Source organism: Panulirus ornatus, chromosome 2 (genome assembly GCF_036320965.1).
Source record: "Panulirus ornatus isolate Po-2019 chromosome 2, ASM3632096v1, whole genome shotgun sequence".
NCBI classification, from domain to species: domain Eukaryota; kingdom Metazoa; phylum Arthropoda; class Malacostraca; order Decapoda; family Palinuridae; genus Panulirus; species Panulirus ornatus.
Window position 1 is genome coordinate 20,108,234 of NC_092225.1, and position 20,802 is coordinate 20,129,035.

The 20,802-nt window shown below is 36.8% G+C and overlaps 1 protein-coding gene across 3 annotated transcripts in view; it reads left to right on the forward strand.

Moving 5' to 3' along the window:
* The window catches only part of LOC139753824 (2-hydroxyacyl-CoA lyase 2-like), a 43,013-nt gene that overhangs the window by 324 nt on the left and 21,887 nt on the right, over positions 1 to 20,802 (forward strand). For 2 of the 3 annotated variants that reach the window (XM_071670730.1, XM_071670746.1), the window contains exons 2-9: positions 943 to 1,074; positions 3,292 to 3,450; positions 9,309 to 9,453; positions 9,572 to 9,736; positions 12,008 to 12,119; positions 16,352 to 16,452; positions 16,597 to 16,755; positions 18,794 to 18,963. In XM_071670730.1, the coding sequence (XP_071526831.1) occupies positions 943 to 1,074; positions 3,292 to 3,450; positions 9,309 to 9,453; positions 9,572 to 9,736; positions 12,008 to 12,119; positions 16,352 to 16,452; positions 16,597 to 16,755; positions 18,794 to 18,963 (1,143 nt within the window). Of the gene's footprint in view, positions 1 to 90; positions 114 to 942; positions 1,075 to 3,291; positions 3,451 to 9,308; positions 9,454 to 9,571; positions 9,737 to 12,007; positions 12,120 to 16,351; positions 16,453 to 16,596; positions 16,756 to 18,793; positions 18,964 to 20,802 lie in introns of those variants that run through there. The other variant, XM_071670737.1, reaches the window with a different exon arrangement.

A 20,802-nucleotide genomic window follows, 5' to 3' on the forward strand; every position in this document is an offset into this window, starting at 1 on the left:
ATAAGATGTATCTCGAAACCTACTTTCGAAAAAAAAAAAAAAGATAATGACTGTTTTGCTATGGCTGGTGACTGTGAGGACCAGAGAGGTTATTCTATCACGGGTCGGCAGTGGTTGGTCAACCATAGAGTGAATTATCATTTTAGCTATGCATAGAGACTCATTCTGAGGATTGAACGATTTTGTTTTGCTGTGGTATTTTATGTGTTCTTAGCTTAACAGAGATTATTACCGAACATGACTCGGAGCATCTGATTTTATTGCAGGATACTGAGTCAGATGAGATTAGTGAGGGTTTTGAATACTTACCTATCAGTGACTAATGGGGATTAAGAAAAAAAATCTTAATAGTTGTCCCACCTTTGTGACACTGTTGTCAGCCTTACTCTAAGCCACAAAACTTGTCGTAACCTAAGTTGTTGGTTCTAATGTTATGCTCTCAGGAAGTTCATAGTAATGGGTAAGCACACTTTTGATAGCAAACTGATGGTCTCTTGTGGTAGTGTTCTAGTGCTTTAATTAGTTTGAGAATGTTTTGTCTCAAATATTGTGTTTCATGTAACGAACCATGAGAAAAGGATGTCTTCTTGTCCATGTGTCAGCTTGTAGACCCCCTTCATATCTCATTTCTTCCTTCAGTTGTGAAGCACATTTTGGAAAGTTGGGTTGAAATATACTAAATACACCGATGATTAAACATTACACTGACAGTAACAAACATGACACATGAAGTGGTGAGGCTTGCACAGCCAACCAACCTCCACATGTGTAGCCATTCCATGCAGTCCCCAGCAGCAGACCATAGTAATGTTCATATCTCTTTAAAAATACAAAAATTTGAGTGAAGTAAGAAAATAGATATTTAGAAATATATATGATACTGTGTTCAGTGTTATAGTAGTAACTCTGTTCCAACAGTAATTCTTAACACTGTTTCCAAAGGGAGCTGTAGTTAAGAAGATGGATGACCAAGATTCAGGACTAATTTTGCTATTTATCTCCACGACTTGCATTGGTGTGTGTATTGGAATTATCCTCTCCAAGTTCCATCTACCATATATATGGATGCACAAGGTTAGTTTGTTTCATGTATTTTTATTTTAATAAGAACACTCATATTTTTGTTTAGTCCATTGTAGCACCTATTTATAATAGATAGACAGAAGTCATTTCTGATTATTGGACTGTCTTAACTCAAGAAATAAGACATTTGAGGGAAACATAAATATTTTATAAAAAGATGAAAATATCCATTATTATGTTTTTGTAATCATATATTGGTGTTTATTCATGTGTGATTATGACTGTAGTATTATATGAAATTGTTTGGTAATTTGCAAAAACTTAATACTTGATTATATTTTTAGATATCTATTTGTTTCATGATTGTGATTGAGAATGTCTGAGTGAGCTTCAATTTGCTATTGGCATGAATTGCTGAGGAGGAAGTGAAAGGGAGATGGAAAGAGAATTTTGAAGAACTGATGAATGTGGCTGGTGAGGCAGCAGATGTTACATGCTTGGGTATGAAGGTTGAAAGGGAGAGGATACACATGTAAGGGCCCATAGCAACAAAGGTTGTTAAAAGGGGCAACAATGAGGCTGAAGGTAGGGAAGGCACGAGGAGTAGATGGTATTATGGCTGAAATGCTGATGTTAGGAGGAGAAAGTGTGGTAGAGTGGATGCACTTGATATGTAATTTAGCCTGGAAACAGTAGGTTGTGCCTGAAGATTGGGTGAGAGCCATTATTGTTCCTTTATTCAAAGGAAATGGTGCTAAGGATTAATGTAGCAATTAAGGAAAATAAGTCTGACAAGTGTACCAGGAAAAGTGTATGTAAGAGTGGTGATTGATTGGGTGATGAAAGTGGCTGAATGCAGAATAATTGAGGAGCAACAGGGTTTTAGGAAAGGTAGGATATGTATGGATCAGATTTTTGTGTTGAAATATCTGTGGAATAGTATCTAGCGAAAGGAAAGAAGCTTTATGCAGCATTTATGGATCTGGAAAAAATGTATAACAAATTCAAGTGGAATGCTTTATGGGATGTGTTAAGGATTTATGGGGTAGGACAACTGTTGAATGATGTAAAAGCTTTCTTTGGAGTAGCAAGTGTATGTGTAAAAGTGGATGATGTTGGTGTAAGGCAGGGCTGTGTAATTTCACCATGTCTTTTTAACATATATATGGAGGAAGTGATAAGAGAAGCAAAAAGAAAACTAGGGAAAGGGAGTGAAAAGATGGAGTGTGACAGAGATATGGTGACTAGTGAGAAGCTTGTTTATGGATAACACTATGTTGTTTGCTGAAAGTGTAGTTGCAGAAGGTTATCAGTGTGTTTAATGATATTCAAGCATAGGTAATTAAAGGTAAATACCAGTAAAAGTAAAGTAGTAGTGTTTGAGAAGAAACAGACTGAAATTATAGATTTTGCAAAACCCAATAGATTGAGAGAAGAAAGCATACTAAACTGTTTTATAGGTATGGGGAAAAAAGATACTGGAAGAGGTGAGAGAATTTAAGTATTTAGGAGCTATCTTGGTTAAGTTTGGTAAGATTGAAAGAGAGAATAAGGAGAGAGCAGCACAGGGTAGACTGGGTCCCTTAATAGAATGATTAAGGGTAGAGGTGTAAGTATGGACCTGAATAAAGGATTAAGGACAGAACTGTCCTCCTGACCCTGACCTATGCAGATGAAACATGGACATGGAATATGTCACTGAGGACAAGAGTCCAGGCTATGGAAACGAGTTATTTGATGGGAGCATTGGGTATAACTATATGGAATGAATAAAGAAATGAGAGATGTGGTATGGCAAGGAATGCAAATGAAATGAATTCTGGAGTGGCAGAGTGGGTGAAATGTATTACTTTGAAGTGGTTTGGGAATGTGGAGAGAATGCAAGTCTAGGAAGGTATTGTGATATCCTTGCATTTGTACTTAAGTGTGGGGATAAAGATAGTGGCAGTTTTAAGATGCTTTAGAAAAAAGTTTAGATATACGTACATTAAAGTTTGTAGCATGACTAAAGATGACTGCAGCATGCATGCAAGAAAAGTTACTATTTATGAGTGAAATAGGTTTGAGGATGAATATTTTGTTTTGGCATTTGTATTTTTTGCCATTGCAATGATTTGTGTGGGTGATCAAGAAGGCCTTATTTTGTACACTTTAGGAAGTATAGTCTAAGAATATGTTTCTTGAAATTTATTCCTTTACTTCTTCCCCATAGTCAAGTAAAGGCAGAATTCCAAAAATGATGTATTGGCAATATTTCTTTAACTGTAGGTGGATAAGAAGAGCAAGCGCCATGGAGGAGAACTTGTGGCAGAAGTGTTACAGTCTCATGGAGTACGTTTTATCTTTACACTACCAGGAGGACATATTTCACCCATTGTTGTTGCTGCTGAAAAGCTTGGGATTCGCATTGTTGACACACGGCATGAGGTAAAGTTTAAACAGTAATTATTAACTTTAATATTTGTGTAAGTAAGGCAAGGGAAGGAACTGTGGGTTTTCGGTTTTTGTCTAGGTCTAGACCTTGTTAGATTAAAGTTAAATGGCAAATTTTACAGACAAAAATTATTATTATATTTATGATAACAATCATACTACCATCACTTTCATTGGTTCACTGTTCCTTAACCAGTAACAGTATTAAAAATGCTATCTTATTATTGAGAAGCCTCATCAAATTGTTTGTTTATGTTAAAGTTGTGGCATTTAATCTTAATGTGTGTGATGAGTCACACTTTGTGTACATACACTTTTTAATTTTTTGGCTTGAAATACAGTTAAAACAGAAACATCATTACTAGGGTTACCTATATTCCATTTTATCTCTCCCAGTTGTGTTTTATCCTTTAGTCTTTTTCTTACCCTCAGAATCTTGCTTTCTGTTGCATCATGTACCCATTAATCTCAGACTAACATGCCAATCCCTTTCTTTGGACCCCACATGCAGTTATATTTTGGACCTTCACACGAAATGAAAAATGCATTGCTGCACATGTCATGTAGCAATTGTTTGAACCTTAAAAATCTAGTGATTTGAATTTAAAGCTAAAGTTGCAGCCAGTCACCATCCAGATATTTAAAATTAGGTGATAGAAAATAAGTTAGGTTACCACAGATTCATATTAGAGTTTCTTATTTGTAATTTATGAACTTCTCATGTTAGAGGATCAGCTTAATTATATTGTAAAGTTGTCTAACCACTTGTCAGAAATCAAGAGGCTGAACCCTGACCCATTTTTTGTGTATATTGCAGAAATTTAGGATAATGATTTGTCAAACTTTCTTTTCCCATTGTTAAAAAAGTAGCAAAGGAAGATTGTAGACCATTTTAGTTGTAAACAAGCAGATGAAATAATGAAGGTTCAAAATGACTTCTGTGTAACATACCAGTAGTACACTAAAGAGTGTATAAAAGGGGTACATACTGGTGTGTTAAATATCCTCCCAACATTAGGAGATTTCTGCTTAATATGATTGATTGGGAATTTAGCAACACGAAGTGATTTCTTGGATTAAACATAGTAACACATTTTACTAGGTGTTTACCAGTTCTCTTACTGAGACCACAAGAATGGTAATGTTAGCCTATCAGTTAATTTTATTACTATACCACTGTCAGATGCAATGAGTCAAGGGAAGTAACGTACAGAATTTTTCTTGGAAACTGGTTTTATCACTTATACGGAAAATCCTCACTTTGTTCCCAGTAAGAATTTCACCTTGTTCACAATCAGCTGACGCTTTCAGATCTTTGTTTTGCTCAACAGTAAACTAGGCTTTTTTATGCTGAAGCAACTGTTGGTCTTTTAGGTGAAAGAGTTGCATCTTATTGTGTGATAATATGTATCAGGAAAATTTAATTTTTCAGGAGTATTCAGCAGTCAACTTCGTCATAACCTAAGTGAGTTGCATTAAGGGCTAGTAATTTATCTCCTATTGAGAAAGACATATGTTGAGTTATGCCAGAGAAGCTTTGCATGTCTTTATGGCAGACCATCGTAGAACATTTGCAGAAACCCATGGCTTGGAGAACCCCTGTAAGTCCTCAAAGGACTTGGACAGATGTGTCAGACTCTGAGTGATGCCAGAGTCCATTTGATTATAGGCAACATGATATTTGTTCATGGTTTAATGAACAGAAGTTTGTACCACTAATTTTTCTCTTTAAGCGATGCTGAATCACATTGTTAGTCTTGGTAGTAATGTAACAATCAGTTTATTCATGTGTCCATATGACGTGAAAAGTGCATTGTACAGTAATTGCCTTGTAAATCCTTCGAGAGTTAGGACAGATGTGTTAGACTCTGAATCCAGCTACCTTTTATGAGAGTCCATTTATCATGGGCAACATAACACTTGTTTAGTGCCTAATGAACGGAAGTTCATGCCATTAAACCTTGTTTTCTAGAGATGAATCACATTCTTGTCTTGGTATCCATAAAGAATCATATTTCAAACTTTCCTTTGAAAAGGAGTGTATGGTATACAGGCAGTTGCCCTGTCAAGGTCACGAACTGACAGTAAGAGAAGGAGCTTTTAAGTAGACCTTGTCATTGAGGGTAAACTCTTATGTAGCTTTCATTGCCTTAGAAGGAGGAGCCTATCTGCCAATATAATTTTTTCTTGTTTTTGATTCAAGGGCATTGGGAATTATTGCTATGACCATAGATTGGAATGTTTGGATTCTTAAAATTACTAGTTTCCTGGGTTTAGTGGATGAGATATCCCTTGTACAAGAGAATAATGCAATTGTCCCATTCCAACTGAAAGATTTTTCCAGTCTCTGAAAGTTGCCACCAGCAAGAATTGATCAATCATGATTTATTTTTTCCCATTATTTTTTTAACTTTTTCTAACTCTTGTAAGTACAAGAGCATGAAGAATGTTTTTCATGATGGCTTTTATACCCATCCATAAAGAAACGATACCAGTTCATAAGGAAATTTTTTCAGCTTTTCTAAGGTATTCAGATGAACTAGTAGTAACTGACTCTGCATGTTTAGAGTTTTCTTAACTTTTTTGTGACAATAAAAACTGTTAACAAAATAGCATTGTATAAGAGTGTATTGCAGGAGCTTTGGATTGTAGGATTTAACGTTGATTTTTCTAGCTTGTTTGGAGTAGGCTTTTGCAATCCTCTTTTTATATGGAAACCTTCAACCGTTTCATTTCATCCTAGATGGAAACTTTCAAAGGCCTCCAATCTGTTACAGATGGTTTCATAGGGAATGTGGTTCTGCACTGTTGTATTACAAAAACTCAGGAATGAAGAAGTCAACAAATTTTTTGAAATTTCTTGACCTAGAATTATTTTGATTGTCTTTGATGAATTAATATTGATCCAAATCTAAATTTTTATGCCGAGAATAAGACATATTAAGAAATAAACCTGTTTTATACAGTCCTGGAAGATTCCTTTGAAACCATCTTTTGTTTCCAGTCAAGGCATGTAAAGATTTCTTTCATCTTAAAAAAATTACATAGTATTTATTATTATTATCTTGCTTTGTCGCTGTCTCCCACGTTAGCGAGGTAGCGCAAGGAAACAGACGAAAGAATGGCCCAACCCACCCACATACACATGTATATACATACACATCCACACACGCAAATATACATACTTATACATCTTAATGTATACATATATATACACACAGACATATACATATATACACATGTACATAATTCATACTGTCTGCCTTTATTTATTCCCATCGCCACCTCGCCAGACATGGAATAACAACCCCCTTTCCCCTCATGTGTGTGAGGTAGCGCTAGGAAAAGAATACAAAGGCCCCATTCGTTCACACTCAGTCTCTAGCTGTCATGTAATAATGCACCGAAACCACAGCTCCCTTTCCACATCCAGGCCCCAGAGATCTTTCCATGGTTTACCCCAGATGCTTCACATGCCCTGGTTCAATCCATTGACAGCACGTCGACCCCGGTATACCACATCGTTCCAATTCACTCTATTTCTTGCACGCCTTTCATCCTCCTGCATGTTCAGGCCCTGATCACTCAAAAGCTTTTTCACTCCATCTTTCCACCTCCAATTTGGTCTCCCACTTCTCCTCGTTCCCTCCACCTCTGACACATATATCCTCTTTGTCAATCTTTCCTCACTCATTCTCTCCATGTGACCAAAGCATTTCAAAACACCCTCTTCTGCTCTCTCAACCACACTCTTTTTATTTCCACACATCTCTCTTACCCTTACATTACTTACTCGATCAAACCACCTCACACCACATATTGTCCTCAAACATCTCATTTCCAGCACATCCATCCTCCTGCACACAACTCTATCCATAGCCCACGCCTCGCAACCATACAACATTGTTGGAACCACTATTCCTTCAAACATACCCATTTTTGCTTTCCGAGATAATGTTCTCGACTTCCAAACATTCTTCAAGGCTCCCAGAATTTTCGCCCCCTCCCCCCACCCTATGATTCACTTCCGCTTCCATGGTTCCATCCACTGCCAGATCCACTCCCAGATATCTAAAACACTTTACTTCCTCCAGTTTTTCTCCATTCAAACTTACCCCCCAATTGACTTGACCCTCAACCCTACTGTACCTAATAACCTTGCTCTTATTCACATTTACTCTTAACTTTCTTCTTTCACACACTTTACCAAACTCAGTCACCAGCTTCTGCAGTTTCTCACATGAATCAGCCACCAGCACTGTATGATCAGTGAACAACAACTGACTCACTTCCCAAGCTCTCTCATCCACAACAGACTGCATACTTGCCCCTCTTTCCAAAACTCTTGCATTCACCTCCCTAACACCCCATCCATAAACAAATTAAACAACCATGGAGACATCACACACCCCTGCCGCAAACCTACATTATCTGAGAACCAATCACTTTCCTCTCTTCCTACCCGTACACATGCCTTACATCCTCGATAAAAACTTTTCACTGCTTCTAACAAATTGCCTCCCACACCATATATTCTTAATACCTTCCACAGAGCATCTCTATCAACTATATCATATGCCTTCTCCAGATCCATAAATGCTACATACAAGTCCATTTGCTTTTCTAAGTATTTCTCACATACATTCTTCAAAGCAAACACCTGATCCACACATCCTCTACCACTTCTGAAACCACACTGCTCTTCCCCAGTCTGATGCTCTGTACATGCCTTCACCCTCTCCATCAATACCCTCCCATTTAATTTACTAGGAATACTCAACAAACTTATACCTCTGTAATTTGAGCACTCACTCTTATCCCCTTTGCCTTTGTACAATGGCACTATGCAAGCATTCCGCCAATCCTCAGGCACCTCACCATGAATCATACATACATTAAATAACGTTACCAACCAGTCAACAATACAGTCACCCCCTTTTTTAATAAATTCCACTGCAATACCATCCAAACCTGGTGCCTTGCCGGCTTTCATCTTCCGCAAAGCTTTTACTACCTCTTCTCTGTTTACCAAATCATTTACATAGAAGAAGAATATTTGTTAGTTCACCCAGGCCTTTTTAAACCCTTTTCAACAAGGAGCATTTCATGTTGAAGCAAGAAGTAAGTATTTTTTCACATCTTAGTCCATGATGTCTGAAAAATGGCATCTACTGTGGCTTTTTTAAGACATCTTTTATTAAATGAGATTAGCAAATGAGATCTAGTGCATTAGACTGACACCTTTATTTGATGATACCACTGCATAGATCTGATTGACCTGCCTATGTGGTTCTGGATATGCCACTCTCGGAACAGAATGTTCCAGATCAAAGATCAATTTTTTTTATTCAAGCATTTGGGATCTCATTTCTTCATGTGTATATACGTTTTGATATTCAGAAATCTTTGTTTAGGGATGAGAAATGGAGGTTTTATTGTAAGGAAATTAATTTTCATAAGAGACAGAACCTTATGATCAGCCATTTATTTTCCCATCTCTTCTTCTGTCCTTTTCAAGAAGCCCTTACATTAACAGACTCAATTCTCGGACTCCAGAAGGTGATGGGGGTTGATAGCTCAGAGGGGCTACAGTGGGTGCAATCCTGGTGGATGAACTCTTTTTAGGAGGTAAGATAATTCTTTGATCTCCCAATTAGCAAGTGCTTTCTCTGATGCTCTTAGGACTCTATCTTGCAAAGGCAATTTTTTTTTTCATAATTGAAAACATTGCCTATTGCACTGGTTTCATTTCTTGATATCCCTTATTCCCTGGAAAGAATTTCTGTGCTTTGTTCATGCCAACATAAATGTGTATTGATTAAAGTATGAATATTTGCTGATATGAATTACAGGTAGCAGCAGTGTTTGCAGCAGATGCTGTTGCACGTTTGTCAGGGACAGTGGGAGTAGCAGCTGTAACAGCTGGACCAGGACTTACTAACACTGTCACTGCTGTGAAGAATGCTCAGATGGCTGAAAGTCCAATATTACTTATCGGTGAGAAAAAGGATTTTGAACCAGAGATAGTATTTATTATCCGATATATAATTTTAAATTCATGATATTTTGAATAATTGCAGTTGAGATAACATAGTTTTGATATTTCTTTTAATAGGTGGGGCAGCAGCTTCAATTTTAAAGGGCCGTGGTGCTCTGCAAGATATAGACCAAATGTCTCTCTTCAAACCTCTCTGCAAATTCTGTTCATCAGTTACATGTATAAGGGATATAGTCCCAACTGTTCGTCGGGCTTTGCAAGTGGCGCAGTCAGGAACACCAGGTTAGTTTTAGTTATTTAAAGTGAACTTTTCAAGTCAGAGATTTAAAAATCTCATTCATCCTTGAAATTATTATTACAGATGTATATTCTTTCACTGATTTTTTTTGTACTATATATTCATAACATCATCCACAAAGTAACTTATCAACTCTGTCATATGCTTTTTAGAGAATTCAGATAGATACCTGTTATTTTTTCCTTTGGTGTTTTTTGTGCTGTTATTCATTTATTTTTCCCTGGCTTTTATAGATTTTGAAATTAATTTCTTGGGGTGATAGTCAGTAGAGGTCCTGGAATCCACCCATTTGAATGAATACAAGAAATGGCTCTCTTCATGCTAAATGCCTTTATGCAAATTTTTGCTTAAGCACGGTCCCTACATAAAACAGAAAAGTTGTACACCCTCTCAATTCATTCACACATATTTTTAATGTGTGTTTGATGTGCTAAAGAGAGCATGGTCTTCCATGCTAATACAAGTGCTTGTCAGTTTTCATGTTCAACCTTAAGTTTATTTGTAAAGTGAGACTAAGGTATTCATTTACACTTCCATCTTCACATACAAAATGACTGTTGCACTGATTAAGTATTATTTATTGCTGTGCATTCTATGTCATACTGCCTTAAAATACTTATCTGTATATCTTTGGCCAACAGTTTCTTCACAACACATATCCTTTAGATATGTGTTGTGCACAGGAGGGTGGATGTGCTGGAAATGAGATGTTTGAGGACAGTATGTGGTGTGAGTTGGTTTGATTGAGTAAGTAATGTAAGGGTAAGAGAGATGTGTGGAAATAAAAAGAGCATGGTTGAGAGAGCAGAAGAGGATGTTTTGAAATGGTTTGGGCACATGGAGAGAATGAGTGAGGAAAGATTGACCAAGAGGATATATGTGTCGGAGGTGGAGGGAACGAGGAAAAGTGGGAGACCAAATTGGAGGTGGAAAGATGGGGTGAAAAAGATTTTGAGTGATCGGGGCCTGAACATGCAGGAGGGTGAAAGGCGGGCAAGGAATAGAGTGAATTGGATCGATGTGGTTTACCGGAGTCGACGTGCTTTCAATGGATTGAATCAGGGCATGTGAAGCGTAGGGGGTAAACCATGGAAAGTTCTGTGGGGCCTGGATATGGAAAGGGAGCTGTGGTTTCGGGCATTATTACATGACAGCTAGAGACTGAGTGTGAACGAATGGGGCCTTTGTTGTCTTTTCCTAGCGCTACCTCGCACACATGAGGGGGAGGGGGATGTTATTCCATGTGTGGAGAGGTGGCGATGGGTATAAATAAAGGCAGACAGTATGAATTATGTACATGTGTATATATGTATATGTCTGTGTGTGTATATATGTGTGTACATTGAGATGTATAGGCATTTATATTTGCATGTGTGGACGTGTATGTATATACATGTGTATGGGGGTGGGTTGGGCCATTTCTTTCGTCTGTTTCCTTGCGCTACCTCACAAACGCGGGAGACAGCGACAAAGCAAAATAAATAAATAAATAAATATACCTCCATTCCAAATATACTTCATATGCCATCTATCACAGGTACTCTTTATTTTATATTTCTTTTGACTTGGAAAAAGAAATATATCTCATTCATACATCTTAGTTGGGAAGAGCACACCACCATGTGAGCTCCTCATACACACCTTATTCTTTAAATTCCTCCCACTCACCATTTTTTTGTGCCCTTGCAGATTTTCTCCTTTTCTTGAATTTAATCTCAGGTTCAGCTTTCTTCTTGTCTAGCTCTTTTCAGACTGATATTGCGCAGTGGCATCCTATCTCTTTTTCAAACCTAAGAATCTTGTACTCACAATTTCAAAAGCATTCACCAAAATGCATCATAAAGACAACTATCAGTTGTAATGAGCTTTTCTCTCTGAAGGAGGTAACAAAATTGCACTATCAGCACAAGATGAATGTGTTAACTTTCACAGTTCATTTGTTTATCATAGTACTTCACTTTGCTCATCTCAATTAATGCCCATACAAACATTAAAAAAACCCATTCTGGTGTTACACAGTTTTGAATACACTCCTCTGTGGGACCAAGTACCTCTATCATTAGACACTTCTAAATAAGTATGACTGATTATATAATTGAAATTTTCTCAGTAGCTAAAGATGTTTGTCACTGAAAGACATACAGATATGTCTACTGAATTTTTTATGCTATATCTAGCACCACATTTGACCTTTTTTTTTTTTTCATTTTCAGAAATCTATGTAGTACAATAAATAGACTGTTTTCTTTGTTCAGGTCCAGTATTTATTGAGTTCCCAATTGATGTTCTGTATCCATACGATATGGTGTCAAAGGAGTTGGGAATTAAAGGAGAAAGCAAGTCTTTGATGCAAAAGATTATTAACTGGTAAGTGTGGAAGTCATTTGTCTGTATATGAGTTAGGATAGTTTTGTTTATAGTTTTCTAAATGTATAGTTCCTCACATTCAGGTGAGGATGGTATGTGAGAATTAAGGTAAAACCTCATTAATCGTCTTTTGATATAATAATAAAGAATTTGTGCTAACAAGCGGGAAATATAAGATAACCTTGGCTTTGGTAATCATGGTATATCCCATGGTGGTTACATGTTGATCTTGCCAGCCTTAAAAAAAGATTTCACGCTTCAGTATAGCCAGATAGGTGAGTGGTTGGATTTGTGCTGTATTGTGAATGATAGTCATTGTTTTGTTAAGATGCAGACTAAGGAATGTTTATCATGATCCAACCACAAATCCCTGGTAATGGCAGCTAGATTTTACAAAGGACTTTGTTGCTCTAATGGACATGGGTACCCTGTATGTTAGGATTGAATGATCAGTTATATACCAGGCATGTGGTTAGAGTATATACACAAATACAATAGGAAAAGATAGAGTTCAGGGGAGCTATGACTATGTTTGGCATGATGGTTCTTCTTGACTTCTTGTAACACTTAGTCGCCACTTTCATCTAGTGCCTTAAATACTTTCTTTTTTGAGGTGACATAGTTTCTTGTGCACATTAGGGAGAGAGAAAGATTGCCCACTTACTTTTTAATTGCAATGAGATTTGCCTTGAAACATGGCTAGCATGTAGTTGCCCTTGCAAGGATAGGATGTGCCTGACTGTCTCCTGCCCCTAGTGCACCAGAAGGTACTCCCAATGCAAACAAAATATTTTATGTGGAATGTTGTATTCCTGATCCTCCTGAAATGATCAAACTGTTGAAAGCCAGTGATATAAATGAAGTGTGTGGCAGTATTGCCAATATCAGGGCATGAGACAGTGGGCAGTGATCGGAACTGCCAACATGCATGGCCGAAGGGTCGAGGTCAGTGTTTACAACCATATTACAGCAGTCACTTACCCTTGCAGTACCTTTTGATACTTGAGGCATAGGAATGGTTACCTAGATATTAGTACTCAAGATATTTGGGAACACTGCACCTGAACTCAGGAACATCAACACAGTATTCATTCTTTGCAGGCTAACCTGTTCCTATCTTACCTGGTCTTCCTGTTTATCCATTGTTGAAAGGAGACAAGGTGGGGTAACGTAAGATCATTTTTAGTTTCTCTTTCCTTTGCCACCAGAAGCCCCTTGCTGTTAAGTTGCAGTTTGGGATTTCATCCTTACTGAACCATTCTGAATTCTTACTGGCTTTGACAAGTGCAGCATCATTCCAGCCATTATTTACATTTGCAACAGCCAAATTGTTATAATGATTGTCTGTTTGACATCTCTTTCCCTTTTGATAGCCCAACTGTATTTATTGTAGTACAATACTTTTCCTTGTATATTTTCAGCCCATCGATTCATTCACTTGTGAAACTGTTTATTATTATTTCAGTGTGCAGAAGTACTTAGAGTGGAGGGTGGCATGGGTGATAGTAAATGAAACAAGAGGAGTGAGCAAAGAGTGGAGGGGATTTAGGGAAGCAGTGCTTATCTGCACAGGTGGTGTGTGTAGTGTATTGTAAGTGGGATGCAATTGCATATGACAAAGGATAGTAAGTAGTAAGATGAGGAGAGAGATGGATGATTGGTACCTGCAGGAATAGACTGTGTGCGATTTGAAGGTGTGTTAGAGACTCCAGCAGGTGGCCAAGTGAAAGATAAGGGTAAGTGATAAAGGCAATGAGAGATGTGGTGAAAGAATATCGGTGAACTTCAGGGAAAATGAGATTGTTTTGAAAGATGAATAGAGAGGGGAAAAGCAAAGGAATGGGAGCAATAAGGAGGGTAGCAGAGGGAAAAGTGTCTACACGCAAAAAAGGGATCGAAAGGAGATGGAGTTAGTACTTTGGAGAGCTGTTTAATGTGCTAGATGGAAGAGTGTGGATATGGTGCATCCATCCTTGGCCAAGACTCTCAAATCATCCTCCGTTATTCTTTTTGCCATGATTTTCTCACATTGCTTGCCACATCTTCCCAAATACACTACATCTGCTTTCCTATCATCTTACACTTTCAGCAGTCCTTCAAACTACTGCATCTCCTTTTTACATCTTTGCCTTATACCATTTCTCCATTTGCTATCCTCTCTGTTTTCATAAGATATTGGTGAGTATGTTGACCACAGTTTAAACCTGTAGTTTTGCTTTTAGCAAAAGAGAGTGCATCTGAGGCTTTCTTTGTATCTTTTCTATCTGTAACCATTCCCAGTTCACTGGGGTGGATCAGTTATGTGCAGCCTCTGCAACATCACTCATCCACAGTTTTTTTGCATCATCTATATTTACTTACTTGGAATACTGTGTTCAGTTTTGGTTGCTCTACTTGAAGAAAGACAGTCAGAATGGAGAGAGTCTAGGGTTATTTAAAAAAAAATTCAATAAGGATGATGAGAAAAAATATCACTTTGGTAGTGAAAATTGAAGTAAGAATTAATACTCTCAGGAACATATCTCCTTATCATATAGTAACCCCTTGAAAGCTAATTCATTGAAAGCTCCTTCTCCAGGAATGCATCTTGAGTGTTCAGTGGGTAATAATATTAGTATACTGTATGTCATTGTTATTACTACACTGATCAGCAAGTTTACAGCCATTTAAGAACCCATTGGTCTTTTAATGTTGAACTCCTTTGTATTCCTTTCCACAACTCTCTTGAAGCAATTCAGACATGTAAATACATATATGAATGTAATTGTGTCTGAATGCATTTAGATACTTGTATATATGTAAATAGGAACCATGAATAATGATGTCATATAGTGAATTTCTGTTATGAGGTTCATTCCCATTTACCACCCCCTCTTCCTTCCTCCACCACCTTCACTGATGGTATTTACATATTAACTTTAATGTTGTGATGTTAGTTTCTTTTTGTTGGCCTGGTGATGGGTAGAGGGAGATGTGAATGACACATTTGACAACTTCTTAAACTTGTTTTCACAAGAATCTGTTTAGAAATATTACACTTCTCATATTACAAACCTGAATGAGCTTAGGTTGACATTACTGTTATTTTATGCACAAGAACAGAACTGATGGTGAAGAATGTGAATTTGTTTAGAAATATTACAATAGTTCACATTGAAAATAAGGATTGTTTGGCACATATGTGGAGAATGTATAAGAAATTTATCTATGAAAACATTTTAGTTTTTACCTATCATTTTTTTACCAAAGCCTTCCATCACCCCATAGCTACATAAAGAGAAACTTGGATATTATTTTTACATAATCCTGCAAAAGGCACTTTCCAAGCCTTCTATTTCCAGTGTCATTCTCCTTGATTTTCTTCATAAATTGATATACATCTTAAGTATTCCTCCTCATCAGTTAGGTCATCTGACAGTAAATGTATTTTCTGCATTGTCACCGTGTTTGTACAACATCCATGTTGATGGCTGTGCACTGTAAGTGATGGCTTATAGGTAATGAGGAGAGCATAAAAATTTTCCCACTCCTTCCTGGTGACAGAAGAACTGTTCATAGGCTTCTGATGGTATGATAATTTGGCTGGATAGTGAGAGTGGTGTGAAAATTTGAAATATCAGTTGATGTCCGCTGTCATTTAAAGGTTCATCCCACACTGATACACAAATAGTCAAACATCTTATGAGACCATTCTTCTTTAAGAGTTCCATACCTTCTTTTGCATAACCTTATGTGTATTATTGTAGACGTAACTTCACACCTAGCACTCTATCCCACTTATATGTCCCATACTGCTCATCCCTGTCTTACACAAACTTAGCATGTTTAATTTCCTTTTCTGAAAGCATCTGTAACTCTAATACTGATCATTTATCCCACACTCATTCCATTCAGCCATACAAGCCTGCAACTCTGGTCAAAAAGTGGCTGCAGGCATGGTGTTTTTCTCTAAGGTCACATGTATCTTTTTTAGAAGTTATTCATATGAACTGGAATCCCAGGCCCCAAGATACTGAAAATCCTGAGGTAGGCTTGCTACATAATAAGAGATGGTAAAGAGGAAATACCCCAGTATCGAGCTGTGAATTTTACAATGCTTTCTATTATGCACTTTTCACCCGAAAGGGTCTTTCCCTACGTAAGGACAAGTTGTTAATAAAGGTAAGGACTTTTATAATTTTCAGTGTGCACTGCTATACTTGTATTCAACAACAAATAATGCCTTTAACTAGGTACCTTGGAAACTACCTAACCAACCTCTTTGCTGGAGCTTGGGAACCTCAAGATACGAAGCCTTTAAAAGTCAGCATACCTTTTGCTTCTTGTGATACTGGTGGGTTGTTACTCTTCACCCAGTTTTGTACCTCAGTTTGTTTTAATTTTTTTCCTGATGCTGATAATAAAATGAACATAATACTGGTTTATTATCATAGATATTAGTAATTTTACCTGATATGTTCATTATTTATCTTTATAGTTAATCAGTGTGTCGAGCTGGTTTCCAGGGCAAAGAAACCTGTGATTATTATGGGAAGTCAAGCAACACTCCCTCCAACTCCAGTAGAGGAGTTGAGTCGCTGTCTTGAGAATCTTGGTATTCCATGTTTCCTTGGAGGGATGTCTCGTGGATTACTTGGTGTGTATAAATCATGAGCTTTTTCTTTTCTAAATAATTAATGTACTATTTCCTTAATTGCAGCAGGAATGAAAACAGAGTTTTCTCATTAAAGATTGTACTGTTGGTATGGAGAGCATAGTATATGGGATGATTCATATTGTTTTGAATTGACTCCTTAAATCTAATGAATCCAAAGTTTTGATATAAGGTATGAGATTGAAAAGTGTGGTCAGTAAATTTAAGAAAGATCTTAGATAGTTTGTAAGTTTTGAAAAGATTGATATTATATAGATGATAATTGATACTAGAAATACCAGCATGTGTGAATGCAAATATATTCTCATACTGCTTAGAGAGTTTGAAAGTATTACCAAAGATACATTGAAGGTGGCGAGGTGGCGATGGGAATGAATAAAGGCAGACAGTGTGAATTGTGTGCATGGGTATATATTTATGTGTCTGTGTGTGTATATATATGTGTACATTGAGATGTATAGGTATGTATATTTGCGTGTGTGGACGTGTATGTATATACATGTGTATGGGGGTGGGTTGGGCCATTTCTTTCGTCTGTTTCCTTGCGCTACCTCGCAAACGCGGGAGACAGCGACAAAGCAAAATAGATATAAATAACATTGAAGAATAGATGGCAAATGCTTTGCTTTAGTTCTATGACTGTCATCATTTGTGCCTTCCTAGTTAAATATGAAATTTGAATTTATTTCTCTTTAAGTCTTCTGCATGCTTTCGAACTATTACTGCACTAACATTTAAGTTTCTTATCTCTTCCATCTTCACAAACATTCTCCTAAGGATCCAGTGGTCTATTGCTGTTTGAATTCCTTTGCATTTATTTGTATCTTTTGCAATGAAATTATACTTTGTCATAGATTTTATGAAGAAATTGTGATTATTAAACTATAATCTCTAATATTTGACTAGAGACCTAATTTGGAGAAATAGAAAATTCATAAGACTGTATTAGGACTAAGTTTACATGCCTGTCAAGCACTACGTTGACAAGTGTTGAGGGAAGTAGCTCCAACCTTTATGGCAAGATATGCACTCCATTTAACTGTACATGATTCTTTTTATTATTGTTGGACTACAAGTTATTCATACAGTATTTAAAGATTGTTTAGAGAGTATCCAAGTTTTTCTTTGATGGCAGGTGAAGAAGAGGATAGGTATTGTATAGGAAAAGAAAATGTTGAAAGAACTAAAAGGACAAATAATATTGCTTATGGGTGGAAAGAAACCCAAGTCAGAAATATAGGAATCATAGTGGATGGTTAGATGAGAGAGGAGATGGAAGAATAAAGTGAGAGAGGTTTTGAGGTATTGTGACATTAACCTTCTTAAGGGTGAGGTGCAAGCATGGGATAGAATGACTTGCAACATTTTGTTACATGGGGAGGGGGCAATGTACTATCCCTGGATTGAACCAAAGCTTTTGAAGTGGCTGGGGAAAAGTCAGGTCTGTGGAGCCTGACTGTGGATAATTCTTCTCCTTTCCTAGTGCTGCCTTGCTAAAATGGGAAATGACAAACAATTATGAAAAAGAAAGAGTTATAGTTATTTTTTAATATTAGAACCCCTTTTATGGGGCTACTGCATCTAAAAAATTGTTTCAAAAAGTTGCAGGATGTATTGAATATATCCTTAATGATATATACCCTTTACCTCTGTTGACAGTAATACAGTTTTGTTAAGGATAAATCCTAAGTCACGAATTAGTTTGCAGTATCTTTATGGAGTCTTTCCTTTCAGTTATCTGGTACTGTATTTCATGTATAAGATTCTTCTCATCCACAGGAGGGTGGTTCAGCAAGAATTTTTCCAAGAATTTTAGTTGTTGACCCTAAGTGTATAATCAGTAAGTTTAGAGCAAGAGGATACATAGAATGAATGTGTTGAAGTATGTATGTAATATTTATTCAGAAAACTTCTTCTTTCTCTATCTTTTTTTATAGAAGATGGGAAAACAGGATATTGAAATTTATAGATGTTGATAGACTTGAGGCTCAACATTTTCATTAAAAGAATATCTCCATAGGACAGAAAAGTGCTGTTCAGATGCGTCAACGAAGGCGTGATGCTCTAAAGGAAGCTGATGTTATCATTCTGGCTGGTGCTGTTTGTGACTTTAGACTCTCTTATGGTCGAGTACTAGGACGGAAAGCCAAGATTATTGCTGTCAGTAGGAGTAAGGAACAACTGTACAAGGTATATATCTTCTATTTTATGTAGCATATCTCAGGTGGTAAGCAAAACAAATCAGTCAGCATTTGCATAATTAAGTTGCATAGGTGTAATATTTTATCCCTGGGGATAGGGGAGAAAGAATACTTCCCACGTATTCCCTGCGTGTCGTAGAAGGCGACTAAAAGGGGAGGGAGTGGGGGGCTGGAAATCCTCCCCTCTCGTTTTTTTTAATTTTCCAAAAGAAGGAACAGAGAATTGGGCCAGGTGAGGGTATTCCCTCAAAGGCCCAGTCCTCTGTTCTTAACGCTACCTCGCTAATGCGGGAAATGGCGAATAGTTTGAAAGAAAAAAGAAAGAAAGGTGTAATATTAATATTCAACATATCTTAAGACAATTTAGAATTAGAATTGGATTTGATAGTTTTTTATTTTACAGGATATGTAATGTAGCATACACGATTTCTTGAGATTGCAGATATGAATTGTTTGGTTTGAATTGATTTAGAAAATTACTTTAGAAGTTAAGGATATGAATAATGGGGAAGATGACATGACATTTTAAGATGCTGGAAAAGACAACATATCCTAAAACAATTTGGAATTAGATTGGATTTGATATTTTTTTTATTTTACAGGATATGTAATGTAGCATACACGATTTCTTCAGATTGCAGATATGAATTGTTTGGTTTGAACTGATTTAGAAAATTACTTTAGAAGTTAAGGATATGAATAATGGGGAAGATGACATGACATTTTAAGATGCTGGAAAAGACAACATATCCTAAAACAATTTGGAATTAGAATTGGATTTAATATTTCTTTATTTTACAGGGTATGTAATGTAGCATACATGATTTCTTCAGATTGCAGATATGAATGGTTTGGTTTGAATTGATTTAGAAAATTAATTTAGAAGTTAAGGATATGAATATTGGGGAAGATGACATGACGTTTTAAGATGTTGGAAAAGGCAAACCAGTTTTGTCCCAAGAGAGTGAAACACTACAGATAATAAAGGGAATATTGTAATTGGATGATTTGGTCAGGAAGGGATGAAAGTAGGGAGTGTTGTACTTTTTGGCACTCCAGATACATGGAATCCACTCAATCATCTCTGATATCTGAAAGAGATATAACTCAGAATTGTAAGAAGTTCATTACACCTGACCTTTCTCAGAATCAGTTTTTTCTCTTTGGCTTTGTCTCTTTCACAAGCGATGATCCATTTATTTTCTGATTATCTTTTCCTTTATTTTGCTGACTACACTCGTCAGAGAGACTGGTCTGTTGTTCACTGCCCCTTTCTGGTCTCCTTTCTTGGAGAAAAGTTTAACATTTACCTTCCTCATTCTTGCAGTGCTTTACCATTCTCCAGCAACATGCTGAACAATATATGAAGGAGTTGGTCAAGTGCATCTTCACATGTCTTTAGAACCTATGGAGAAATTTCATAAGGATTATGAGACTTGAGTGGGTGAAGGCCCTTCACTATTTTGTTTGTGTTTTCTTATTTATATACTTTACAAAATCTCCTCCTCATTTGTAATTGCTGGTGTTGGAGCTATAGTGTCTTCATTGTGAATCCCCTTTTGAACCATCACTTAGTTCATGTAAAACTTTTCCCTTTGAACACCTTAGCCTGATTAATTGCTCTTTCACAATCTATTCCTGATGAATAAATGGAAATGGCAAACATTTTCTGAAATTGTTTGCTGAAAAAAGACGTGATTAGTAATGCCTGGATTAAAAAGAGGGACATACATAAGTATAAAGGAAAGATGGTAAGAGACTGGATTGCATGCTAATTGATGGGCATCAAAAGAAGACTTTTGGATGTGAATACGCTGAGAGGGGCAAC